General features: G+C 56.0%; 1 protein-coding gene across 2 annotated transcripts; it reads right to left on the bottom strand.

Annotated features, from left to right (window-relative positions):
• Positions 1-829: 829 nt before the first annotated feature.
• Positions 830-26,704, bottom strand: Xpc (XPC complex subunit, DNA damage recognition and repair factor). Of its 2 annotated transcripts, none has more exons than XM_015495102.2 (15): positions 22,756-26,703; positions 20,447-20,562; positions 18,257-18,380; positions 16,842-16,926; positions 15,637-15,794; positions 14,983-15,103; positions 14,425-14,514; positions 12,012-12,869; positions 9,213-9,373; positions 7,107-7,188; positions 4,431-4,565; positions 4,184-4,353; positions 3,636-3,729; positions 2,667-2,756; positions 830-1,712 (listed from the first exon to the last, which is right to left on the bottom strand). In XM_015495102.2, the coding sequence occupies exons 3-15, from the start codon at positions 18,352-18,354 to the stop codon at positions 1,497-1,499; spliced, it is 2,358 nt and encodes a 785-aa protein (XP_015350588.2). In that variant the 5' UTR covers positions 18,355-18,380; positions 20,447-20,562; positions 22,756-26,703; the 3' UTR covers positions 830-1,496. The 2 variants fall into 2 exon arrangements, with proteins under 2 accessions (XP_015350588.2, XP_048643119.1); XM_048787162.1 differs by lacking the exon at positions 830-1,712 and adding an exon at positions 1,745-2,047 and having other exon boundaries at positions 22,756-26,704.
• Positions 26,705-27,332: the final 628 nt, after the last annotated feature.

Below are 27,332 nucleotides of genomic sequence, written 5' to 3'. Positions count from 1 at the left end.
CTGTCACCGACCTGCTCTGCTTTGATCGTGTTTAAAGTGAATGACTCCTGTTTCACCCGTCTTCAGAATGTGCTAGAAGTGGTGGGGGAGTGGACAGTGCAGACGGCGGTGGCTTTGGGTCCCGCACACAGAGACCTGTGTTTGGGTTCCCAAGTCTGCCACTGAGTGGCTCCTGACGTTGGGCAACTCAAGTCTCTGGGTCTCAGTTTTCTCATCTGCAAAACTGGGACAAGGACTTGACTTTGGAGAGGGGGATATACTGAGGATTGAACCCAGAGGTACTTGACCATGAGCCCCATCCCCAACCCTTTTTTTATATTTTATTTAGAGACCGGGTCTCACCAAGTTGCTTAGAGCATTGCTAAGTAGCTGAGGCTGGCCTCCACCTTTCGATCCTCCTGCCTCAGCCTCCAGATCCACTGGCATGACAGGTGTGTACCACCCTGTTTCCCTCCATTGCCACGCCTCCGAATAGCTGCCTGAATGGGTTATTTCTCCAGAGAAATGCAACACCCTTGTCATAAAACCTCAGAAAACAAGTGGCTTACCTCCCGGCGGCTCAGCAGACTGGTGCAGGGTGAGAACGCGGTTTCAGCCCCCAGCGTGTTGCCTGTTTTCTTGGATCCGAGTGAGTCAACACTTGGAGGGCTCCTCGGAGATCCCGTGTCCTCTCGTGGGCACAACCAAGAGAAAGACAAACCCCACGTGGGATCAGACCCCAGGCTGAGCACAGAGGCTGGCCTCCTCCGGGGAGTCCGACGTGCCCAGAGACCACTGTGTCTGGGTGCCCTTAGCTGATGGGAAATCGGAAAGAAAACGTCGAACCAAGTGTTTTTAGATAAATGCTTTATTTCTTTCTCAAATGTTTATAAAAGTGATTTCTCCTGAACATCCTCAGCACAAGCAGCTTCGCGAATTTATCCAGCCGTGGGGGAGGGCCGAGCTGAGCGCCAGCCTGCTTGACGCGTGGTCCCTTGACCCTCCGTTGGCGTTTCCGTTTCTTTCCTGACCTGAGCTCTGTGTTCAAGTCTTCTGTCATCAGAAAATGTGACTTCAAAACAATAGACCCCCAAATGCCACTATGGGTGGTGGCCTGCAGTCCCTTGTCCTCTGCTCTCCACTGAGCCAGCCTGATCGGGGGAGAGGGAGGGGCCCGCAGGGAGCAGCCCCTCCGTAGGGGACAGAGGGACACCTGAGAGAAAGGGCGGCTGTGTTCCTAAGGGCACTTCTGCCCAGGGACCCCGAGTGTTTCTGCATTTAAAAAACAAGGCCACATTTCCAAAGGTGGGAAGGACAGGTGGGGCTCAGGGGGTGTCTCCTGGGAAGGTCCCACAGCGCAGAGTGGGGTTGGCACCAAAGAGCTGTGACAGTCACCCTGGGGGTGTGATGGGGTTCAGGCCACGACCTCCACGGGGCCCACCCCTGTGGGGATCGCCACTTCTGTCGGCCTCCTCCGCAGAGGGGACCCAGCACTGGGACCCAGAGCCGGGCCTCGGTCACATCTTCTCAAAGGGGAACAGGTGGGCGGCGGCCGCCTTCCTCCCCCTCCTGGTCTGGGGGCGCCTGGACTTCTGCTCCTCGTCCTCAGCCCCCCGGTTCTGGGGCCAGGAGGCAGCCAGGATCCGGGCAGCTTCGGCTTGAGAGCTGGTCCCCTCCTCCTCGTCGGATGACAGGCCACCTCCTGCATCTGCGGGGGAAGCCACCGCCTCCGTCTGCAGGGGACAGTCAAGGGGCGCCACAGGCCACCGTCAGCACCCAGCCATGAGGACGTGCCCGTGGGGGCAGTGACGCTCTCAGCCACCTGCCCCAGCTCCAGCCTGGCCAAGCCCTGGGCCTAGAGGAAGAGGGACCACAGGGGGAGGGACCAGCAGGGGGCGGGACCTGGGCACTTCTCGCTTGGCCCAGGGACTGGTGCAGGCAGGGCCCTGAGAATGTGCTGTGCGACTCGCTCTGGGGACACCAGATGTGCTCCACAGCATGGCCATGTCCAGGGTCACTGCCGGCTGCTCTGTCACCCCACTTGGACAAACGTGCCTGTGTCTCTGAGCTGCACAGATGTGGGGGACCCTCCTCAGTGCTGACTGGTGGCAGGGGACACCCCAGGAAGGCTGGGGGCCCCTGGTGGAGGGGGACTGCGCACGGGCAGCCTGGTCCCCATCAGGACAAAGCCAGACGCAGGCCCCTGACAGGGGAGGGTGCAGAACGGGACAGAATTATTCTCTAAGAGCGAACAGGGCGTAGGGACGGGGTGGGGACTGGAGGGTCCCCAGAGCGCCCTCCCCTGGGCCTCCCGCAGGGCCCATCCCACCCACCACAGAACCCCAGGACCTGACGGGGACCTAAGGCTGTCACACTCCCACTGCACCCAGGACCTGCCTGGCACGTGGCAGGCGCCGTGACAGTTGTTCTGAGATGTGCAGGTGGCTGCAGGTGCTGGGAGGGACGCATCCCCAGGAAAACCGCAGCCTCCTGGCCAACCCCGCCTGTGGCGGTTGCTCACAAGGACAGGGACACCCGGGTGCAGAGCCAGCGGGGGCCTCCCTCCAGCAACACCCCAACACGTAAGGCCAGGCGCGAGACACAGGCTGGGCGTCAGGGTGTCCGCGCTCGCAGGCACCTTCTCGAAAACCCACGCAGCCGCTCCCTGGGCGCAGGCGCACACTGACCTGGGCCCCGTATCTCAGCTTCAGCTTCTCGCGGATGAGCAGGCCCTTGGTCAGCAGCTTCCAGTGCCCCAGCGCCCGCTTCTCCCTCTTCTGCAGGGGGGACCGCAGAGGGAGGGACAGTCAGCGCCACGCTGGACAGGTCTGGGAGCAGACCCGGGAGGACGCGCCCGGGACACTGCAGGCCAGAAGCCCCTCCCCCGTGCCCAGCCTCATTCCCCAAGAAATGGTCTGACCCAGGGGCAGGGGCTGGGCTCAGCGGTGCGCACTCCCTGGCATGAGGGGACACTGGGCGCGATTCTCAGCACCGCGTATAAACAGGTAAATAAAACAAAGGTGCAGCAACAAGTAAAACAAAGTTAAAAATAAAAAAACCCGGTCTGACCCAAGAAAATGACATTCTGCAAAGCCACCAAGAACAAGGACCTCTTCTGAATTGTTACTGTCTCTGTGGATCAGGTCGTCCAGGACCTGGGCCTGGGCCACTCCCTTCAGGGCAGGGACGGCTGGTGTCGGCAGCCGGGCTGGCTGTCCCTGGGGCCTGGGCAGGCGGTGGCTGTGGGTGGGTGGCAGGAGGCTGTTTTCCCCAGAGCTCACATCATGGGGCACTTTTCACGAAGTCAAAGAGAAACAGAGGGAACCTCGGCTGGTGGCGCCCGCCTGTCATCCCAGGGGCTTGGGAGGCTGAGGCAGGAGGATCGCAAGGTGGAGGCCAGCCTCAGCCACAGTGAGGCCCTGAGCCACTCAGGGAGACCCTGTCTCTAAATAAAATGCAGAATAGGGCTGGGGACAGGGCTCAGGGGTCGGGGGTCCCTGGGTTCAACCCCTGGTCCCCCAAAAACCTATTGTCAGAGAGAATTTCAGAGCACGGCTGCTCCTCTTGCTCTCCCTGAGGCCAGGGGCCAGGACAGGGCCAGCTCACCAGGGTGTCCTGCCGCCCTCTCCCACTGGCCGGTCCTGCCCCGGGCTCACCTCCTTCTCCCTCTTCTCGATGAGGGCCTGCTCGTTCTCCCAGGCCGTCAGGAGCACGTCTTTGAATTCCTCGCAGACGATGTAGCCCTCGGTTCTGTGGGGACACAATGCGGGTGATCTCCCCTGAGTCGGCCGCCTGCTCTCCTCTCCTGCTCCCCTCTGCAGGGGACACAGTCCCTCTGCGCACTCAGGGTCCTGGGTGAGCTGGTGACAGGCAGCAGCAGGCAGCAGCAAGGCTCTGGAAACCGACAGGACCACTTTGTCCCCAGACCCTACCTGAGAGGCCCCCGGCTGCCAGCCAACCCCACAGGGGACACAGCTCAGTGACCAGCAAGGACATAGACCAGCTTTGGGCACCAGCTTGTGAGGACCCCTGGGGACCTAGCATCATGAGGACGCTCATGTCCCTGGTTCTGCTGTCCCTGGGCAGCTGCCAGGGTGGGGCAGGACAGGCCTGACCTCCAATCCAGAGCCAAGTCCTGCCCAGGAGAGGCCGGGCCTCCCCGCGCCAGCAGCCACCCTGCCCCTCATCAGGGCCCTCCACGCACACAGGGTGGGAGTAGCCTCCGTGGAAATCGAAGCCCGTGACGGCCTGGACACAGTCGATGTCCAGCTTGCGGGCCACGCGGTGCAGATTGGGCAGGTTGAGCTGGACGCAGCCGATGGGCATCATGCTGGGCAGGAAGAGGTACACGTTCCCAAACTCATTCCGCGGCACCTGCGGAGGGGGCACAGCAGGATGTGGCCAGCAGCAGGACAGAGCCGCCTGGTCCCCGGCCCCGAGGCTGCCCGTACCTTCCCGTCCACGGCCACCGGGGGCTGGTACTCCTCTGTCTGCCAGCGGCCGAACAGGGCCAGGTCATTGTGGTCCTGCAGCTGGGGCTCGGCCAGGCGGGCCTTGCGGGCGCGGTTGGAGAAGCCCTTCACCATCTGCCCAGAGAGACGGCCATGTCACGGCGCGGGCTCCCAGATGGAGCCTCGCGACAAACGTGACCTCGGGTGCCACCAGTGAGAAGTGCCCTGGGCACCTGGCGCTCTTCCTGGGGCTTCAGATGTTGGTCAGAAGCCCACGAGGGGGGCCCACTGCGGTCCCCACTTCACAGATGAGCAGCCCGGGGGGACACGAGGCCTGATGTCACGCAGCGTGTCACGGCCAGGCCTGGGCTTTCAGCCACCCCCACTCCATCCAGCACTCGACCACCACAGGAAAATCTGGACTAGAGGTAAGGTCACCTGCTTAAGGTGACCCTGACCATGACGAGCCAGAACTCAGACACAGGTACTGTCCTCTCTGTTGTCAGCCACCACACGACCTCAGGTCACCTCTGGAGGCCCGAGTGGTGCAGCACACTGTCCCCTCCCTACCTGGCCCGGTGCCAGTCCTCGGACTTGTCCTAGGCACAGGAGACACAGGTGCTGGGGTGCTGGCCAGGAGCACGGGGGTGTGGGACTCATGAGGGTGACAGGTCCAGGGCTGGAGACTGGCTCCTGGCCTGGGCACTGCAGGGGCAGCAGCTTTCCTGAGAGGGGCACGTGTGGCCACCATGTCCTTATCCCCTTTAAAATCCTGAGACGCAGCCTGGGGTCAAGAGCCAGGGCAGGCGCCAGCGTGTGACCTGTGTGACCTGCTCCCCTGTCCCCTCCTGCCGTTCTCCCAGGCACCCCCTCGCTGTCACCCGGTGGGCTCTCTCCAAGGAAGCCACTCACCCAGCAGTGTCTGGTGACACCCACTGAGCGTCTCTCACACCCTGCTGGGCCACCAGCCACGAGGGACAGACAGGAAGGGACATCACTGCCCTGGTGGAACCCAGGATGCCGTGGGGAAGAGGAGGGAAAGTCACAGGGCGCTCGGGGGACAATCACCACCAGCCCTCGGGACGGAGGAGGAGGACAAAGTCTGCCCAGGACAGGTGGCGTATAAACAGAGACTGAAAGGGCACAAGGCAGGGTGGCTCAGCAGAACAGGGTGGGGAGAAGGGCACCTGGCACCCCAAGGGCACAGACGTGTGAGAACACCTCTACCTGGAATTCTGGACATAGTCTAGCAGTGAGGAAGCAGGTGCCACAGCAGCCCTCGAGCACCATGAGGAAGGCATGGGCCTCTATCTCAAAGGCAAGGGGAGGCTGGGTGGGCTGAGGGTGGGCTGTGCTGGGTGGTGTGGAGCATAGTGTTGTGTTTCGGAAAGATCCGCACAACTGCAACACAGCCACCAGGTTCCGGCTGGGAAGGAAGTAAGGTTGTCATCTGAGAGGGAAACGGGGAGGCAGGATGTGGACGGTGGGCTCAGAACAGAGTGTGGATCTGAGAGACCTGGGGTCATCCTAGGGCTGCGCTCGCACAACATAATGAAACAGCCACGACTGTCCAAGCCCAGGGACTGACAGCCACGTACACACAGGATTAAGATACTGGATGTAGCCAGGCACGGGGGCAGCACCTGTCATCCCCGCAGCTCAGGAGGCTGAGGCAGGAGGATCATGAGTTCAAAGCCAGCCTCAGCCAAAGGGAGGCCCTGAGCAACTCAGGGAGACCCTGTCTCTAAATAAAATGCAAAATAGGGCTGGGGACGGGGTTCAAGGGTCAAGGGCCCCTGAGTTAGTCCCAGGTACCAAAAAAAAAAAAAAGATCCGTCACAGACCCGCCTGTCTCGTGGGTTTGGCCCATTTCTGGAAGGTACTGAAGACGATGAACCTAGGGCTTGTGTTCTGTCCCTGCTGGGCAGCACTGTTCCAGAAAGAAGAAACTGAGCAGGCGTGGTCCAGGGAAGACGTGGCCCCTCAGGACCGGCAGACGGCACCGTGCGCCCAAGCCTGCTGTTGGCAGCCCCCTGCCACCAACGCCTGAGCCCTCCCCCTAAACCCAAGCCCTCCCTCTCCACCCAGCGCCCAGCCCCCAGGGCCACTGCCGGGAGCTGGCAGAGAGGTCCCTGCTTCTCTGTGGCCGTCGCCGCACTCTGCCACTTAACTGCGCTGTGTCCTGAGAAAAGTCTGTGTGGTGACACCTCGCTGCGCCTCGTCCCTCACGGGGGACTGACCCCACACCACAGCTCCGTGGGAGAGGAAGAGGGCCGATGACAGGCTGGGCCAGGGGCTCTTGCTGGGCTCTGCCATGTTCCTAAGCTAAGGCCCGGGGCGGGCCACCTGCCCCTGGAGGTCCCCTGTCTGCGCATCTGTGAGATGGCACCGGGGTGCCAAGGCCCTGGCTGAGCCCCCGGAGGACGCACACGCAGAGGCCTGGCAAGCTGGACACAGGGTCAAAGGGACTCAGGCGCACGCCTGTGGGGGCTCAAGGGCCCAGAAACAGGCCACCTGCAGGGCCCGGGGCTCCCCAGGGCTCAGCTGCTCCTGGGCCAGGCTCTTCCCATTCCTCCCTGGTAGGTGGCTCCTCAGGGACCCCTCGATCCTGCCACAGTCCTGCCCTCCGCCCCAGCTCCGACCCCCGCCCCCTTCCCTGGGACACGGGGCTGTCACCTTGTAAGGCACTTCTCCCAGCCGCACCACCCGGGCCTGCTTCAGCCATGTGTCCTTGGAGTGCAGCGTGTGCACACAGTCCCTAGAGGGCGACAGAGGGGAGCAGACGTCAAGCCAGGGCCACAGGCCACCGGGCCAGCCCTGGACCCAGCACCTCCTGGCCCCCGGCAGGTGGGAGAGCCCCGTCCCCAGCCCTTTTTTTTTTTTTTTTTTTTTTTTTAACATATTTATTTATTTATTTATTTATTTTTTTAGTTATTGGCAGACACAACATCTTTGTTGGTATGTGGTGCTGAGGATCGAACCCGGGCCGCACGCATGCCAGACGAGCGCGCTACCACTTGAGCCACATCCCCAGCCCCCCTTTTTATATTTTATTAGAGACAGGGTCTTGCTGACTTGCTGAGGCTGGCCTCCAACTTGGAATCCTCCTGCCTCGGCCTCCTGAGGAGCTGGGATGACAGGCGTGCGCCCCTGCGTGCACCTTCTTTCTTTTTTATGCAAAAAATATATTGTTTCCAGTTGTTGGTGGACCCTGGTTTCATTGATTTATTTCTAGGTGGTGCTGAGGATGGGACTCAGAACCCAGCACCCCCGGTCTCTGCTCCTAAGGGACCTGAGGAGCTGCGGGAGGCAACAGCCCCAGCCTGTCCCTGGGAAGTGGGCCTGTCTGTCTGGGGCTCTGCGCTGGCCTCCGGGGCCCGTCCCTGGCCTGGATTCTCTTTGCTCCTGTCCAGAGCCCGGGGCGAGAGCTCCTTCTGCAGCCTGCAGGGCACAGGAAGGGACACTGCATGCAGGTGTGACCACTCCCCCACGGGGTGGCGCCCGCTGAGGGTCTCGTCTGCAGCTCACACCACTGGGTCAGGTGCCTGGCGTCCAGCAACGCAGCGGTGAACCCGAAAGACGGCTGGGAAGCCACGATCAGCGAAGGGGCCATCGGGATTGGGGCGCAGGCACAGGCCGTGGCCCGGCTCCTCTCTCCTCCCTGAGCTAAGAGCACGCCACAGCCTCGCAGTCCCCAGAGGGCCCACTCCTGCCCCTGCCAAGCCTCCCTGAAGGGGACAGTGTCAAGCTCCTCTTGATGTGCAGCCCTGACCCCGCTGGGGAAAGAGATCCAGTAGGGCACGGACGCCCAGGGGCCGCCTGGCTCAGACCTCGGGCTCTGGGGCTTTACAGTCCCTCTGTGCCACCTCCTGGCTGGGACTGGACGGGTCCCCTGAGCTGCCTGGGCCTCGGTGTCCTCAGGATCCATGTGGGGTGAGGAACCCTGTCCTGCTCCACCTCCGTGGTTGCTAAGAGGAGATGGGGCTCGGGTCGTGGCTCAGGGGTAGACGCTCACCCTGCACGTGAGGCACTGGGTCCCATCCTCAGCACCACACAGAAGTAAACCCATAAAACCCGGGTCCATCAACAACCGGAAACAATATTTTTTTTAAAAAAAGAAAGAAGCTAGACGCAGGGTCGCACACCTGTCATCCCAGTAGCTCAGGAGGCTGAGGCAGGAGGATTCCAAGTTGGAGGCCAGCGTCAGCAACTCAGCGAGGCCCTGAGCAACTCAGCGAGACCCTGCCTCTAGTAAAATATAAAAAGGGCTGGGGACGGGGCTCTGTGGTAAAGCACCCCTGGGTTCAATCCCTGGTACCAAAAATAAGTAAATTAAGAAAATAAATAAAGGCAACCCTATTTGCTTGGTCTTACATTTAAGCATTTTTTTTAAAAAAATCATCACTTTTTTCATTTCCTTTCCATTTCTCAAAACTCTTCTAATTTTTCATCAGACAGGGTCTTCCTTAGGTTGCGGAGGCTGGCCTCGACCTTGTGATCCTCCTGCCTCAGCCTCCCAAGTCCTGGGGTGACAGACATGCCCCACCACAGTGACTCTAGCTACTTTTAATTTTCCAACTCTTTCATCCCTGGTCTGTTAACCCTCCCGGGGTTCCTCCCAAGCTCTGCTCTCTTCTTCACGGCGCAGGTACAACCACAGCTCACCCCTCAATGCCGTTCACTCAGCAAGATGAGCCGATGTGAACGGCCCCTGGCCCAGGGAGACGGTGGCGGGTTCCGGACCACCAGGAACCCCAGGAGGCCACCAGGCCGCCCACGCACCTGGAGTAGACAGCTTCCCCACGACAGTAGCCCAGGATGGCCGCCGTCTCGGGGTAGATGGCCTCGTACTTGAGAAGATGCCGCTTCAGGGCGTACAGAGGGTGGTTCTTGTAGGTGCCGATGGCAGTGGGCAGAGGCTGGCCCAGGTGCTTGGCCTGAAACTGCAGAGGCCAGACAGAGAGCGGTGAGGCCGAGGGGGGCAGGGGAGGCCGAGGGGGCAGGGGAGGCCGAGGGGGGCAGGGGAGACCGAGGGGGCAGGGGAGGCCGAGGGGGGCAGGGGAGGCCACAGCAGAGACCCCTCACACTGCTGTTCTGCCAACAGATGGCGGGTTCCAGGGACACTAGCACCAGCAGGAAAGACAGCAGAATCAATGGGACGTCACCCTCTGTGTGCACCCAGGGACACTCGACCAGCGAGACCCTAACCACATGCAACCACAGGAGGGGATCCCAGCTAGAGCAAGCCGTATCCCGCGTGCGCGTGAGAGGTCAGCATGCACTGCACTGTCACATGTGTCTAACAGGAAGGAGCAGAGGGACACTGGTGACTTCCTCATGCTTCATCTGCAGCTCTGGTTGTGGGGAGGCCGCAGAGTGATGAAAAGCTCTGAGGAATTCAATCCCCCTGTGGTTTGCGGTGACTCCAGGGAGTCCCCCGACCTGTCCCCAACCCTCAGACCCCTTATCCAGCCCTAGGGGAATGGGGCCTGCCCCCTGAGCATCTTCAAGGAAGAAAGTCATTTCCTCAGTAAGAAGGCCTTATCACAAAGTGACGCCACTGTCCTAGAATGTGGGCTCAGTCGCCTCTGCTCTCACAGGAAATTGAAATGACGGTTCACATCCTGCTCCTAGATTTTCTGATTTTTCTTTTTCTTTTCTTTTTCTGGTACTGGGAATTGAACCCAAGGGTGCTTAACCACTGGGCCACATCCCCAGCCCCTTTCGGTTTTTATTTTGAGACATGGTCTCGAGGCTGGCCTCCAACTTTCAATCCTCCTGCCTCGGCCTCCCGAGTTGCTGGGATGACGGGTGGGCGCCGCTGTTCCTGGCTCCTGCCGTTTTCCTCTTCCCACCGTAATTAAGGATTCCGGGTTCTCGGGGGCAGACTCACTGCTGGGACCTGTACCCGGTTCACAAAGTTCTCAAGCTTTCCTTGACACCCCTTCACAAGCCCCATCGGATCAGTCGGCCTGGCGTGTGAGCTGAACAGGGCGAACCCAGAGACCAGCCGCTGAACTCCAGCCCCACCGAGCCTCAGCCTCAGGGGCGAACCTCTGCCCTGGTGAGCAGCTCAGGTCCCCTTCCTGGTGTCAGAGCTGGTTCTAGAAACAAGGGCCACAGTGCGTTACGTCTGGGAAGTCCCTGCTTCCAACAGGCCTCCTCCAGACACTGAGGACGCTGCCTCCTCCCAAGCCCCGCCCTTTCCAGGAGATGTGTGCGTTGCTACAGTGAGCCATCTGTATACGTGTGGGCCGTCTGTATACGTGTGGGCCGTCTGTATACGTGTTTGTGCCCACGGGATGGAAAAGGAGCGACCCCCAGGCGCAGCAGCTCAGACCTGTACTTCCAGCTACTTAGGAGGCTGAGGCAGGAGGATCTCGAGTTCAAGGCCAGCCTGGGCAACTTAGGGAGACCCTGTCTCAGAATGAGAAAAATCGGGAGGGGACACTGGGGTTGTAGCTCAATGGTAAAGTGTCCCTAAGGCCAATACCCAGGACCACAAAAAAAAAAAAAAAAGAAAAAGAAAGAGTTAGAGGTAGTGGTAACTGTGTGGATGAGTTATTCCCTCTGTCCCTGGGCCCTGTTTTGTGAGTTTCTAGATTACTTTAAAGCTGCACATGTACAATGGGACAATGACTTAAAAGTAAGCAGGTTCCATAAAGAAAATGTGGTACATATTCACCATGGAATATTACACAGCCATAAAGAAGAATGAAATTATGGCCTTTGCTAGTCAATGGACAGAGCTGGAGACGATCATGCTAAGTGAAATCAGCCAGTCCCAAAAAACCAAAGGCCAAACACTCTCTGTGATGTGCGGATGCTGACTCACATTGAGGGAGGAAGGACGGACAGAGTTCACTGGATTAGACACAGGGGAAGGAAGGGAAGGGAGGAGGGGGGTGGGAATGGGAAAGACAGTGGGATGAACTTTCCCATGTTCATATAGGAACACGTGACCAGTGACGCCCCACAGCATGTCCAACCACAAAACAGGGAGTCACACTCCGTGTGTGTATGACGTCAGGACACTCTACTGTCATGCATATCTAAAAAGAGTAACTAAATAATAAAAAGTAAAAGTATCCAGGCTCCAAGGCAACACGGACCTGGGTTCAAAGACCTAGTAAAATGATAACAATAAAATGATCATAAAATAAAAATATCAAAAAAAAAAAAAAAACCTAGTCAGTCAGTCAGTCACTCAGCTCTGAAACATGCTACCAGCAAAATCAAGGCTCTGACGACCCCAGCTTTCCAAGATCTGATGGGATGAGCAATGACACTAACAACACCCGACACAGCACTGGGCACTAGTTACTTTAAATGGACTTAGTTGGGCACAGTGGCTTACACCTTCGGGAGGCTGAGGCAGGAGGATTGCAAGTTGGAGGCCAGCCTCAGCAACTTGGTGAGGTCCTTCGCAACTTAGCGAGACCTTGTCCCCAAATATAAAATAGAACAGGGCTGGGGACGGGGCTCAGTGATGAGACGCTCCTGGGCTCAATTCCCTAGACCAAAGAAAGAAGAAAGAGAGTGAGTGTCCGCAGGCTGCGGGGGGCGGGCGGCAGGCCTTACCTCCGAGTCCTCCTTCTTGTCCCTCTCCAGCTGCGGGCTCTGGTAGGGCCTCAGGGTCTCGGCCCACCACTCGGGATCCACCCGGCACTTGCGGGTGGCCGTCATCCAGGCGGGGTCATACCTCTGCGTGACGTCGCGGACCCAGCCGTCGCTGTCGATGCCCACGACGTAGGCCACGGGCCTGGTGGCGAACCTGTAGCAGGCCGGGGGCTGGCCCACCACGCCGTGCACGCAGTCCACGCACACCCACCGGGACTCGCGCTCGCAGAACACCTCCAGCCACTGGTCCACCCCGGGCAGGCCCCTGCCCGCGGCCTCCGCGGCCTCCTCGGCCTCGCCAGTGGCCTTCTTGCCTCTCTTGCGGCTCGAGGAGACCGACGACGCTGCCGGGCGCTTACAGTGGTCACTCTGGGGCCCAGACTTTGTCTTCCGAGGGGCGGGGGCCTTCCTCCGCTTCGGAGGGCCGGGTTCAGAGTCCTCCCCAGAGGAACCATGGGCCTCCCCGCTGGAGAGCTCAAAGTCAGAGCTGCTGCTGGACCGGCCACTCCCGCTGTCCTCTTTGTAAGAGACCCTGGAGGTCACCCGTCGCTGCCGGCCACGAGGCCGCCCCGGGGCTTTCCCGGGCCGCTGCCCTTGGCTGCCCTCCTCGCTGGAGGAGTCGCCCCGCTTCCTGCCGGGCCTGGCCGCCTGGGTCTTCCTGGCCTTGGCCGCCCGCTGGCCGGGGCCCTTCGATGACGCTCCCCCTGGTCCGGCTCTTGGGCTGCTCTTGGGTGTCTTTGGGTCTCCTGGGACTTGGCTGCCGGCTTCTGAGGAGTCTCCAGCACCTTCTGCGCATGTCCCCTTGGACAGTCTCCTTCCCTGAGTACGACAAGGAGCTCTGGTTTCTTTTGGCTTTTTCACTATTGATCTCGGGAAGATCCTGACCTGAAACAGGGCCAAGGCGCGGCCCGAGAATCAGTGCAGCAAGAGACCCCGGATCAGGCACGGTCCCTCCTTTAGGGCTGGACAGAAGCATCAGCTCAGATCTGTACCCCTGAGATGAAGACCCTGCGATCCCTTTGTCACCCTGACTGTGGACAGAAAAAGGGCCAGGGACTCAGGAACAGAGGCCCCCGGGTTTGAACTGAGGTCACGTGACTCAGGGAACGTACTTCACGTCCTGACCTCAGTTTGCTCTGCAAGAATCATACCTACCTCGCAGACAGGTGTCTGCAAGAACACAATAGGGACGATGGTTTTAGAAATTCAGAGATTATTGTCGGGCGCAGTGGCTCACGCCTGCCATCCCTGCAGCTCAGGAGGCTGAGGCAGGAGGATCGAGAGTTGGAGGCCAGCCTCAACAAAAAGTGAGGCCCTAAGCAACTCAGTGAGACCCTGTCTCTAAATCATATACAAAACAGGGCTGGGGAAGAGGCTCAGTGGTTGAGTGCCCCTGGGTTCAATCCCTGGTACCGCCCACCCCAAAAAAAAACAAATTCAGAGGCTATTAAAATCCACCTGTAGCCTGAGGACTGGGGCACAGCTCAGTGCTGGAGTTCTCACCTCAATGAATGAAGCCCTGGGCTGGATCCAAACCACCACCCCCCCAAACAGAGAGGAAAGCGTGCCATCACCACCCGCTGCTCAGAATGCGCATCACGCCGCCTGGTTCACGGAACAGAAACCACAGCACCAGACACCAGGTCTCCCACAGGGCACTCTGTGCACACCACGCACCAGGTGCCAGGTGCCCACTCATGTGCCCACTCTCCCTCCAAACCCAGGTTATACGAAGGCAGCCTCCAAAGAACTCAGCCTCCAGAATAGCAGCTCTTAAAAAAAACTTTTTGGGGGGACAGGGGATAACAGAGATTGAACACAGAGGTGCTTAACCCCTGAGCCCCCTCCCCAGCCCTGTTTTGTGTTTTATTTAGAGACAGGGTCTCACTGAGATGCTTAGGGCCTCGCTTTCGCTGAGGCTGGCTTTGAACTCGCGATCCTCCTGCCTCAGCCTCCTGAGCCTCTGGGATGACAGGTGTGCACCACTGTGCCTGGCTCTTAAAAATTAATATTGATGCTGAATGTGGTGGCCCATGCCTGTAATCCCAGAGGTTCAGGAGGCTGAGGCAGGAGGATCACAAGTTGGAGGCCAGCCTCGGCAACTTAGTGAGGCCCTAGTCCTGTCTCAAAAAAATAAGTAAAAAATGAAGAATAAAAAAGACTGGGATATGACTCAGTGGTAAATGCCAGTAAGTTCAATACCTGGTACCAAAAATCAATGATCAATAAATACGAAAACAAATTATATATATAAATACACACACAGACACATACACACACACGTATATATATTGACTGATCTTTTTTTTTAATTCAACAACTTCTCACTCCTCCATGTTGCCTGACCCTTTCTCTGGACGCCCCAGAACCTCACCTTTGCCACAGATAACTTCAGAGGAATTGGCTGGAGAGAGAGTACCAGGCGGGTCAGGAGCCGTAGAGCCCGGAGAATCAACAGAAATATCTACGAGGAAAAGAGAGAACCCATTTATCCTCACACGATAATTCAGGATTTAGTTAATTCCCTGTTGCTAGTGATTTGTTTACAACAGTGAGAAGCTGTTCCTGTCAGGTATTTCAGTCACAGTGACAGAAAAGCCGATCCACTGAGGCTCCTAAATTTCAGTACATGGATTAATAGGCACCTTTCAGGGATAAGATCATTTTTTTTTTTTTTTTTTGGTACCAGAGATTGAACCCAGGGGTGCTTAACTACTGAGCCCCCTCCCCAGCCCTTTTTTGTATTTTATTTAGGGTCAAAGTCTTGCTGAGTTGCTTAGGGCCTCGCTATTGTTGAGGCTGGCCTCCAACTTGTGATCCTCCTGCCTCAGCCTCCCCGGCTGCTGAGATGGCAGGCATGGGCCACCGCGCCCAGCTGCAGACTCACGATCATGGTAGTAGTGATACAGCAGTGCCACCAGGAGTGACTCACATGGACCAGCTCCTCATCATCTCGCGCGGAGTAGATGGCAAACCTCCTCTCGAGTGTCGTCTGCAGGTCATCTTGCTCGTTGGTGGACAGGTCCGGATTGACCGTGAAGGTCCCAATGAACCTGGAGGGGAGGCAACATCCCCGGGGGGAAGGGGACATTCCGTTGTTTCACAGACAGGAAGATCAAAAGGAGCGGGGACCATGAGCCCCACCGGGAACCCAAGTGGCTGAAGAGCCAACTCTGACGTCACTTCCTGGGGTGGCCTTCCCACACCGCCCACCTGAGGTAAGTGCCCTGCTCCAGGTGCCACCGTCCCCGACACCTCTCCAGAGTGTCCCCACACACCATGACCTGGCGTGCTCCTCTCCCCCAGCCTGGGAGCCCTTCCAGGATGGGGATCACGCCTGTGTCCCCCCCATCTTCCCCACCAGGTCCCCTGCCTGGTGCGGCCCACCTCAGGGAAGGTTTGCAGGACCCGAACCTCACCCAGGAGAACCTCAATCCCCTTTTTCTATTTTATTTAGAGTCAGGGTCTCCCTGAGTTGCTGAGGGCCTTGCTCAATTGCTGAGGCTGGCCTCCAACTCGCGATCCTCCTGCCTCAGCCTCCCAAACCCCGACCACCCTGCTGTAGAGCACAGGCGCGCGGCCTCACCACTTCACCAGGTTGGAGAGGAAGCTGACGTCCACGTCGTGAGGCGGCACTTTGGTAAAGCGAGTGGGGATGATGGAGAGGCCAATGGCGAGCAGGTCTGGCTGGCTGCAGACGCTATTGCGATAGAAGCCATTGGCCAGCAGGCACAGCAGGTGAACCTGCAGACAGGGAGGCAGGAGAGGGGAGGCCATGGGAGGAAGGCCAAGAAACCTCTAGCAGAGATTTCTGCTCTCTCTCGAGTCCAGGCTAATTTTTTTGTGGTACCAGGGCTTGAACCCAGGGGTGCTTGACCACTGAGACCTGTCCCGAGCCCTATTTTGTATTTTATTTAGAGACAGGGTCTCCTGGAGGTGCTTAGGGCCTTGCTTTTGCTGAGGCTGGCTTTAAATTCGCGATCCTCCTGCCTCAGCCTCCAGAGTCGCTGGAATGACAGGCGGGCACCACATCCAGCTGAAATCCTGAGCGTTTTGAGTACTGACATGATGTTCGCTGAAAAAGTTTCCAATTTTGAAGCAAAAAAAAAAAAAAAGTTTCCAATTTTGGGGTTAGGAATGTCTTAACCTATAGAAGTCTCTGTCCAAAGTGCCATACAATGACCTTGCCAGGTCTGTGTACACATTCCAGTAACTACCAGCGAAAGTCAAAAGCCACTGCACTATAACTAAGACCAGAATCAAGGTTCACAAATGGCTGAAGCCAGGCGCGGTGGCACATCCTGTCATCTCAGCAGCTGGGGAGGCTGAGGCAGGAGGATCACAAGTTGGAGGCCAGCCTCAGCAATTTAGCAAAGTCCTAAGCAACTCAGGGAGACCCTGTCTGTAAATAAATACGAAATAGGGCTGGGGACGGGGCTCAGGGGTAAAGTGGTAAAGTGGCCCTGGATTCAATCCCTGGTACCAAAAAAAAGAAAAAGAAAGAAATGGTTGAAATTAGAGAAGAGATGGAAAGCAGTAACCTGGTGCTCAGCCTCTGCTACCTGCCGGGCAACTGTGCTGCAACAATCTGACAGGTGATACCTGCCTAATGCTCATAACCACCCTCCAGTCAGCCACTGCCCACCCCGACCCCCACCCGACACACACGCTCTTCACAGATGAGGAAACCAAGCTCAGCGGGCTAAGAATGGCGCCAGGGTGGCCCCGTGTGGAGCCTGATTGGCGGAGACACAGCCCTCCCGGGGAGCAGAGCCTCCTCACGGCCCATACCTTGTGCGTGTTCTCGTGGACTTCTTTACTGAAGCGCTTCATCATCCTCCGCAGGTGCGTCTCAAACTCCATCTTCATCTTCTCCCTGCCACACAGAGCACAAGGTGTGAGAAGGACAGTGTCACCACACCCCACTCCTCTGTCCACGCCGCCGCCCCTCACCAGGACACGTCCACCATGCACCCTGCTGGCCCCCTACTCGAGCAGGCTGCAGGCCAGGTATTCCCTGCGTGCTCTTCCACTCTTCCCCACCTGCACACCTGAGCTAGGACAGTCCCTCCGGAAGTCTTCCCTGACCTTACAACTACTCACTCCTTCCTAGCAACCGCTACTTTTTTTTTTGATACCAGGATTGAACTCAGGGCCCCTCGACCCCTGAGCCCCGTCCCCATCCCTTTTTATATTTTACTTAGAGTCAGGGTCTTGCTAAGTTGCTTAGCACCTAACTCGCGGAGGCTGGCCTCAACTCGTGATCCTCCTGCCTCAACCTCCCCAGCTACCATGCCCAGAGCAAGCACTATCTTTATGTTAAGTCAGTGCACGGTCTGAACCACCTCAAGGCAGGGATGCTGCTCTTCTGGGAACCCTGGGTGAAGTCCCCCATTCGAGACCACTCAGTATATGGCGGCGCCCTGCCCTTGGCTCCCTCAGCCCTAGGTTCCCAGGAGGTGGGCGAAGCCTGCTCAGCCCCCACCTGGCTGCCCTTGCCACCTGCTTCCTGTTGTCCTCAGGAAGGTCTTCATTTGGAACCCCCTGGGGTTCCTCCACCTAAAAGCCCCCACCCGGGCTGCGGTCAGTGGTCAGACCCAGGCCCCACCGCACTGGGCCACCCCCCAGGCCTGCATTGCTCTTATTTCTGTGTCTTCAGTTCTTCAACTTCTCAGACCTTTAAGATTCCTAATCTGACTCCTCGCCCCAGTGCAGGGACACTGAGTCAAGGTCACATCCCATCAAGTGACCATCATTTGTGTGACACTATTCTAGTGCAAAACCTTCAGGAGTCTTCGTGAATCTGGGATCCTCGACACAGGGACAGCTGACCACTCAACAGTTCCTCTTGTTAAGTCATCAGAGGCGGCAGGGACCCTGGGAAGGGGGAGGCTCCCGGGCACAGCGAGCACCGGCTGAAGCTCGGTAGCAGGACGTGGCAAGACAGGGCTCCAGACCCTGGGCCTCTGCTCACTGCTGAGTGACTCCAGGAATGTTACTTGACCTCTCTGGGCCCCTCTGGCCATCGCCTGTCCCCAGGACTACCCAGGGTCCTCATTCAAGTCCTCCAGGGAACCCGGGCCTCGCTCACCTGACCTTCCTGAGCACGTCCATCCCCAGCCCTGGTCCCCAGGTCCCTGTCACCAGGTTTCCCTCCGTGGACCTGCGGCCCTGGTGGGGGACAGACCCAGGACGCCTGCCCTTACCTCCTCTGTCTGCTCTTGGCCTGCTCCGGGGTCTCGATCTCGATCTCCACGGGCTCCACGGGCACCACAGACGCAGAGGACGCTGAGCCGCCTCCCATGTCACTCGGCCCAGGCTCGCTGAGCTCTGTCGACAGTGACGTTTCACGTCAATGATGCGAATAAACCGATGCACTAAACCAAGTCAGGGCGCTGGGACGCAGGAGGAGGGGGAGAGTGCAGGAGGAGCCCCCAGAACACACGTCACCGTGCTCAGTCTCTGACGTCTGCGTATCTCATGTAACCCACACGGCAGCCCATGGCTCACCTTCAGATGAGCAAACTAAATCACAGAGAGCGAGGTGAACCCAGGACACCCCCCGGGGCCAGTGTCACGTGCCTGGAATCCCAGCGGCTCGGGAGGCTGAGGCAGGAGGATCTCCAGTTGGAGGCCAGCCTCAGCAACTTAGCGAGGCCCTAAGCAACTCAGTGAGACCCTGTCTCTAAAAAAGGGGCTGGGGACGGGGCTCAGGGGTTAAGCACCCCTGGGTTTAATCCCTGGTACAAAAAAAAACAAAAAAACAAACCTGCTATCAAGAGCTCACCACGTATGGGGGCTGGAGCTGGGGCTCAGTGGGGGAGCATTTGCTCTACTTGTGTGAGGCCCTGGGTTCCATCCTCAGCTCCACATAAAAATACAGTTATTTAAAAGTGTGGTGAGTTGGGGGTAGAGTACAGTTTGGATTAAGAGAGACTTAAACATAACAATAGCAGCCAGGCACAGTGGGGCATGTGATCCTGGTGACGTGGGAGGCTGAGGCAGGAGGATCCCAAGTTGGAGGCCAGCCTCAGCAACTTAATGAGACCCTGTCTCAAAGTAAAATAAAAAGGGCTGAGTAATCAGCCCCCTGGAAAAAATAAAGAGCTCTGACAGCCAACTACAAGGGTTATACCCACTGGAACCTGAGTTAGAATAAAGACAAAGACGCAGCTACAAGGAGAGGTTTGTGACAACTCAGGTGGGACACTCTTGCTCTGTCACTGTAAGGGTTGTGCTGACATATTAGAAGGGTCAGGACGTGTGCAAGTAATTTTCCAAAGGATCCAATGTAAACGTCTACAGGAAAGAAACCTTCCAGGTGGCAAGATGTTAAAGGGAGGAACCTGGGTCAAGGGTACGTACTGCTCTTTCAATGTTTTGCAAGTTTGGACATTTGCAAAATAAAATGCTGGGCTGGGCTGGGGCTCAGTGGTAGCGCACTCGCCTGGCATGTGTGAGGCACTGGGTTCGATCCTCAGCACCACATAAAACACCATAAAGATATTGTGTCCACCTGATTAATAAAATAAAATAAAATGCCAAGGAGAAACCCTACTCAGCAGAAAGGAATCAGGGACACTACCATCAGTGCTGTCTACTGTGAGTGCGCGATCCGGCCCCAGGACACCTGGGGTCCTGTTTTTCCACAACATTCCAGAGCCCAGACTGCCAGGCTGGTAAGCAGCCAGTGTTTAGAGAGGGCTACCAACGAAAAGTTACTTACGTGACTGCAGACCTGCCCTGAACCCGGCTCTAACGTCATCCAAAGCCCGTGCTGTTTCTACAACACACTGCTGCCTCTCTACTTATGGCTACTCCACTGATGGTCACCAGAGGAAGAGAATATAGATGACCTTCTTGGATAATCTGGTCGTGGATTTTCCATTATATCAAAAGCAAGTCCCTGGCCAGGTGTGGTGGCCCACGCCTGTCATCCCAGCAGTTTGGGAGGCTGAGGCAGGAGGATTGCAAGTTGGAGGCCAGCCTCAGCAACTGAGCAGGCCCTGAGCAACTCAGCCAGCCCCTGTCTCTAAATAAGACATTTTTAGGGGCTGGGGATGTGGCTCAAGCGGTAGCACGCTCGCCTGGCATGCGTGCGGCCCGGGTTCGATCCTCAGCACCACATACAAACAAAGATGTTGTGTCCGCCGAAAACTAAAAAAAAATAAATAAATATGAAAGAAAAAAATAAATAAATAAATAAATAAATAAGACATTTTTAAAAAGGGCTGAGGATGTGGCTCAGTGGTAGGGGAAAAAAAAAGAAATCAGGAAGTCCTTAACCGCTACCTTAGCTTGGTTTTATCAGATTCAAAAGAAAGTGTCAGAATTAGAGCAAGTGGCTGGAGTCCAGGAGAGTCACCCAGCTCAGGGGACAAGGAGAGGAGCTTTACCTTCCACCTCCTCCCAGTCCTCCTCACTGTCTTCCTCATCTTCTCCTTCGCTGCTCGTTCTGTCCACGGGGGCCTCCTTCTTTACACGTGCCTTCTTGAAGTCCCTTGAAAAGCCCCTGTGTGGGGACACGGGAAGGAAACAGAAGGCTCAGACGTCGCAGTGTCACCTTCAGGTTCAATGGGATGAAAAGACAACTCCTCCTGTGCATCAGGAGGCTGTGGCAGTTCCGAATGTGAAGGTGGCTACACCGAGGGCCCAGTCCCATTCCCTTCCCCAGCGTGGGTCCCCGAATCTCCTCAAGCTGCACCTGCACGGTCTGATCAACCTAGATATCTGTGTGTGTACGTGCAGGCCAAGGCCAGAGAGAGGGGAAGGGATTCCCGCTTGTTGAACCTCCTGTAAACCAAGTCAGAAGGGGTCTCCCTCCACCTTTAAGAAATAAGACATAAGACACTGGGCATGGGGACGCATGCCCGTAATCCCAGCAGCTCCGGAGGCTGAGGCAGGAGGATTGCAAGTTGGAGGCCAGCCTCAGCCCCTTAGCGAGGCCCTAAACAACTCAGGAATAAGATATAGAATAGGACAGGGGATGTGGCTAAAGGTTAAGCACCCCTGGGTTCATCCCTGATACCAAAAAATAATAATAATAATAATAATAAAGAGGAAAGAAAAGATGTAAGTAAACTGAAGTTGGAAGGACTCTAATTTCCAGATAAGCGAGAACATGACTATACACAGGTGCGTCATAAAAAATATAAGCAAGCTAACCACACGGGTAAGCAGCCAGCTAAACAACTGTTCAAGACTGAATGCTTGCTAACATGGGATAAATACATGCAAATTCATATAGAAACACGCTCTGAGCTACTTTTAGGTTGTGTGAAGTATGACCCGACATTGAATAAGATGTTTGCACAGACATTAAAAAAACCACCAATTTTCTGTCTTCAGTTCTAAGAAGACACACACTGAATCTTGCCCATCGTCTTTTCCAACACCGCAGCAACAGAAACTTCCTTACAATACACACGGGAGAAGTGACTGTGTGCTATGGCTTTGAACATGGTCAGCGCCCAGGAGACCAGAGCAGCCTCCTGGCCTGTCTCTGCGTAGGGGTCAACTGGACTCCACCAAGCAAACGAGCCAGTGAGGAGGCAGGAGTTCAGAGGCTTTTGTTCCAGTACCAAGAATTGAGCCCAGGGGCCCTCGACCCCTGAGCCCCGTCCCCAGCCCTATTTTATGTTTTATTTAGAGACAGGGTCTCACTGAGTTGCTTAGGACCTCACTTTGGCTGAGGCTGGGCCTCGAACTTGCAATCCTCCTGCCTCAGCCTCCTGAGCCTCTGGGATGAGAGGCATAAGCCACCCCACCTGGCTCAGAGGCAGTCTTCACAGAGTCTAAGGGATCAGAAGAGATAATCGATGGTGGCCAATCTGCAAGCTTCCCCCACGCCCCTGAAACTGCTGCCCTCTCCTGGACTACTCTCCCATGCCCGGATTAGAGGTTCTAGAAAAGTCGACACCACAGCTGAAGTTCCTTTTGAAGCAAAGATAAAACGAGCACACCTCTGTTCCTCCTCTAAGCACCCACCAACTTCCTTAGGGGACAGACAATCCACCAGGCTCATGTCTGCTGTTGCCACCTGTGAACCCGAGTGCTCATCACTGCAAAAATACTCGCTGTCTGCCAGACCAGGGCCCAGTGCGAGATCCCACAGAGCCCGCGAAAATGAATCCCAGATGGCCCCAGCCCTCTCTGAGCTCAGAGGGTAGTCAGCCCTGGCCTGTGGCAGGGTCACAAGCAGCTGGGACACCAGGCAGAGACACACTATGCTCTTCAAAAACATGACAGGAAATCCAAGGAGGGAAGGGGGAGGAACTGGTGGAAACTTCTAGAACAGATGCCCCCACTCATGATCTCCAAGGAGGAAGGTTCTCCACGTGGAAGGAGAAAACGTGAGCAGCGAGTGCCCAGACCCGAGGTACAGGGACGTGTGGAACCAGGGCGGAGAGGTCCAGCCGGGCCTGGGCCAAGTGTCCCCAAAAAGATGGCACAGAGGAAGCCAGAGTGGCGGGTACCTCGTATCTACGGGCCACAGTCAGCAGCCCTGGGGCCTCTCTGGCTCGTGTCCCCCTGGCTGACTGCATAAATCAGTGTCCCCACTGTCCCCTGCTCCTACTGTCTAGAAGGCTCTAGAGAGTCCTCCCTGTCCCTGGATCCTGGTGACAAGTGAGAAGACAGGGTCTCACTCTCCACGCTGCCCGATGGGAAGGGTGGACACGGAGTCCTCAGCCCGCCGGGCCCTCACCTGACCTCTTCCCCTTCACCGAGGGCTTCCTCCTTCACCAGGAGGCTCTCAGACGTGACAGTCGCCTGGGCCACCTTCTTTCTTGCTGGGCGATCTGCGGAGTCCCCAGGGTGACTGCGACCTCTCTTCTTCTTTCCTGGGGAAACTTTTGGGACGAGGCCCTTCTTGGGGGCTTCCGGTTTCTTGTCTTCACAGACACCTAGGTGACCACACGGAATAAGAGCTGGGGACAACAGGAACGTGGGCACAGAGTGGCTTAGGGACAGGGTCTGCGACCTCTCTCAAAGCGCATCTCCACTGTGGTTCACCATCCTGTCTCTGGCCCAGCTTGGGCCTCGCCCCCCTGCAGCCGTGGGAAGATCCATTTTCCTGTCTGGGTCGCAGCACCAGACATGGAACCCAGGGCTGCTGTGACCCTCGGCTGCCTCCTGCTGATTTTTTGAGACAGGGCCTCCAAGGCTGGCCTCCGACCCACGAGCTCCCCTCCTGGATCGCTGGGGTGACAGTGAACCCCTGCTCCTGGCCAACCCAGGCCCCTGACCCAGCCTTTATTCTATTTCTCCTGAGACTCTGGAAACCACCAAGGGACTCAAGTAAAATCAGAATTCTGTATCTTAAACCCTCAGCTCCCTCCAGCAAGCAAACTAGCTGAACCCACTCCTGGAGACCTGGCTTCCTGACGCCCTGATCTGTCGGGAGGGTAGGCCACAGGAGCGACAGGTTTCAAGTTCATCTACAAGTCTGAGTTTTCCCACGACCTTATTTTTATGAATCTGTCTCTGCCATAGCTAGACAGGAGCCTGGTCAAAACCCATCCTGCTGCAAGATCTCTCCAACCTCACCCCAACGTCCCACCAAACTCAGAGGTGGACAAAGACAGGGCACACACAGGTGGTGTCTCCTTTCCAATCGGAAGTGCTCACATATACGACGTTTTGTGTTTTTTTTCAGATTCTGAAATACTACCCATTCCTAACCCAAAAGTCCAAAATCCAACATTTTTGCCACATTTCAGACATCAAAAATTTGGGGACGTCAGATTTTCAGAACACAGATCTCAACCCACAGTATTTCAAAATCGCCACTATCTTCTTAACATAAGTATTCTTGATTTCTGTTCAAGGGAACTATTAAAAATTCACAAGCTGTTGATTTTAGTTGATCAGTGTGTCTAAACATATTATGTTTCCATATGATTATATTATTCACTTTAAAAATTTATAAATAAAAGGGCCAGGAAAAATATTGTCCCGCTTTGCAATGACATTCACACAAATAAATCTTCCTTCAATTTTGTATGACTCTGCTTCAATTAATTTTGGAAAATAAAAATATTATAGCTTTTATGTAGGTCCTAAAAGGGAATGCAGTGCTAACCTCAAATATAAAATTAATTCATCTCTTTCGCTCGTAGATAGTACATGCTCAATAAATAGCTGTCAGAGGAATTGATGAGTTATAGCGATAGAGGCCTTAAAATACAGCACCATGAAAAAACCACAGAGTCTTCACCGCAACAAGGAAGCAATGGGTTCCTAACTGTCCAGAGCTACATACGGTCACCTTCATTTGCATGCACAGAAGTGCTGTTACAGTCTACACTGGGGGCTGGGGCTGGGGCTCAGGGGTAGAGCGCTCACCTAGCAAGTGTGAGGCCCTGGGTTCCATCCTCAGCACCACATAAAAATAAATAAATAAAATAAAGGTATTGTGTCCATCTACAGCTAAGAAATAATTTCTTTTTGAATTTGGTATAATGTTAGAAATGATGCTGAACATCAAGTTAACTTCAGGTTATTGTCACCTGCATCTAAACCACAACTAGCAGGTCTGTGCTCCTCAACCCAACCACAACAAAGGTTCTAAGCCTTCAGAACCTGCAGGTTGCCTTGGAAACGTACTGCTCACGCCTCTGGTTGGCAAGAGCTCACCAGTTGAACTGGAGGACATCCTTCAGCCGAAGTGCTATGAGCTGGTCCTACAATGTCCCAACACGGACATGCCCAGGGCTTCCTGCATACCTCGCTGGAAACTCACCGCCACCCCAAAGGGCAGTTTTGTTTCCCAAAGGAGGTTCAGAAGGGCTAAATTATTTGTCCAAAATAACTTCCCCAAGTGCCCACAACTACTAAGTATTGGAGCTACATGAAACTCGGGCCCAGGTGACTACTGATCTGGGCCCAAGCATTTTCATCCGATTAAAACCTTGACTTTTTGAATTGCTACCTACCAAGAACACAAGCCGAGTGGAACTCCCACTTCCTATCATGGTCCCTTTGCTGAAATAATAGCCATCTTTAAAGGGGCACATCAAAGGACTCCTTCACAGAGTACTTTCCAATCTCTTGAGGTCAAACTTGATTATTCCTTTGGAAGGGAAAAAGGCTCACACATTCTCTTGTGATATTTAACATGCTCTTCCTTGGGTATTTTGCAGGCATGAGTTATGTCTACACAGTATTCTAAGTTCCTGCAAGACACCTCTACCTTCTATGTCATCCAACGGATGGATAGCACATGCCAGATATTCAAAAACAAAAACAAAAAATTTATCTGAATAAATTGTAGGAATAATATGAAACTCATAATATTAAGTGTGGAGTAAATCACTTCCTAAACTTAGGATTTATGACCCCATTTGATTCACTTAATGGATCGCTATTCATCCAAATGAATTCGTAATGTGTTCAAAATTACATAATCTCACGTCCGTCCTGGAAGCAAACAAGTGTTACCTAATCTAATCTTCTACCCAGCTATCTCAGAAGGTCCACACATCACTACTACAACATGCATTTTGCACAAATTGATGCTATCTATTGATTATATGGTGTCGGGGGGGCTAGTTGGGGAGAACATTAGAACATAGGGTTTTTTTTTTCCTTAAACAAAGGCATGCTTTCATGAAGCTTAAATTCCAGAAAGACAGTCAAAAATTAACAAGATCATTACAGATTGAGAAAGAGGGGGGGAGGGAACGACTAGGGTCCGATGGGACAAAGTACCAGGGAAAGATCACCATAGATGGGACGCTCATGGGGTGTCTGAGACGTGAAATAACAAGAGATGAGCCCCACCAAGAGCCCCGGGAGAACATTCTAGGCAGAAGGAACATCAACAACAAAGGCTTCCAACATCAAAGGGCAGACAACTTGGCATTCGCACTTGGGGAAGGGAAAAAGGGCCAACCAGGAAGCTGCCTGGCACGCAAGAGTGGTAGGAGAGGAGCCCCATCCAGATCGTGCAGGGGCACGCAGGCCCCGATAAGGGAGGCAGATTTTCCATTTTCCAAGAAATGGGAAACCCACAAGGTCTTGAAGCAGGAGCAAGGCACATTTTTTGCTGTGAACATCTTGGGGGGCTGCCTGGTGGGCACCTAGTGCAGAGGGCGGAGGGGAAGCAGGAAAGGAGGCAGGTGAGGATGGCTTGGACCTGGGTGATGGACATGCAAATCAGGTGGACAGACAGACGGAGGCACAGTTGGGAGGCTGAGCTGGTTGGAGTCTGCAGACGGACTGGGAGCCAGGGAGGAAGCCGGGACGGGGCTGCAACAAGTGGGTGCAGCGATCAGTTACTCAGATGGAAGGAAATGGGACAAGGACATGTTTAAGGAGGAAAACTCGGTTGCTGAGCTTTGGGGACAGTGAGGCTGTGCTTTGGGGACAGTGAGGAGGCCCGTCCGACACCCATGCGGGGGGGCAGCGCAGGGGCTCAGACTCGGGAGGAAACTTGGTGGCACTGACTATCCTGGGAGTCGCCACTGACCACGTCCTGGACCCTGTGTCTTCTGGGGACCCACTTTTCCCCGCGCGGACCTGAGCATTGCCCAGAGGCTAAGCGGCACCAAGGGGCGACGGGGACAGGAAGGAAGGAGGCTCCGGGAGCTCGTGGCAGGTGGCTGCCGGCGCGGTAAACAAAGGCACGGGCCGTCGCAGGGTCCCCTCGCGGCTCAGCCNCAGGGTCCCTGGGGCCCGTCCTAGGGGACACGCCACTCGGGAGGGACCTGGCTGTGGCCCCGGGGACGCCTGCCTGCCCGCCCTGGAGCCCGTGCTCTGCAGGAGGACAGACAGGTGCAGGTCTGTGACCGGGGAGCTGTGACAGGAGCAGCGGGCCCCGGGTGGGGAGGGCGTGACCCGCCCCTGCACCTGCTCTTGTGCTTGCCCGGGTCCCGCTGCGCCTCGGGCCACGACTTCTGCAGCTTCCTACCGCGGGAGTCTCCGCTGCACGAAAGAGGACTTCCCGGCCACTTATGTAAAGTGGCACTTGGTTTTGTTTTTTTACAGCATTTTTTATGTTGAACGTGAACTGCTTCGTTTCACGTGCGTCTCCCACCAGGAGAGCGCACGGCCATAAGGCTGATCTGTGCTCAGCGAATATTGACCGAGTGAATGAACCAAGTGTTGGGGACACGGGGTGCACCGTGGGCATCCTGCGCCCGGGTAGCAGGAGAATGGTCGTGTTTTTATAGAACTGTCGTTACCTATTAATGTGCATTTCTCCACAATAATCTGAGCTCCCTGGGCTGGGATCGTGGCTCAGAGGTAGAGCGCTCCCCTAGCACGGGCGGACCCGAGTTC

The sequence above is a fragment of the Marmota marmota genome, unplaced genomic scaffold, assembly GCF_001458135.2.
Source record: "Marmota marmota marmota unplaced genomic scaffold, marMar, whole genome shotgun sequence".
Classification (NCBI taxonomy): Eukaryota; Metazoa; Chordata; class Mammalia; order Rodentia; family Sciuridae; genus Marmota; species Marmota marmota.
This window is presented reverse-complemented; position numbering and strand designations above follow the sequence as displayed.

Bases quoted from the DNA above. Each gene is read 5' to 3' on its own strand.
- Xpc (XM_015495102.2), bottom strand. From the start codon at position 18,354: ATGGGAGGCGGCTCAGCGTCCTCTGCGTCTGTGGTGCCCGTGGAGCCC. The intron at 16,927-18,256 runs GTAAGGGCAGGC...TCTGTGTGGCAG, and splicing joins GCCAAGAGCAGACAGAGGAG to GGAGAAGATGAAGATGGAGT. The intron at 4,354-4,430 runs GTACGGGCAGCC...CCCCCTCCGCAG, and splicing joins CGGTGGCCGTGGACGGGAAG to GTGCCGCGGAATGAGTTTGG.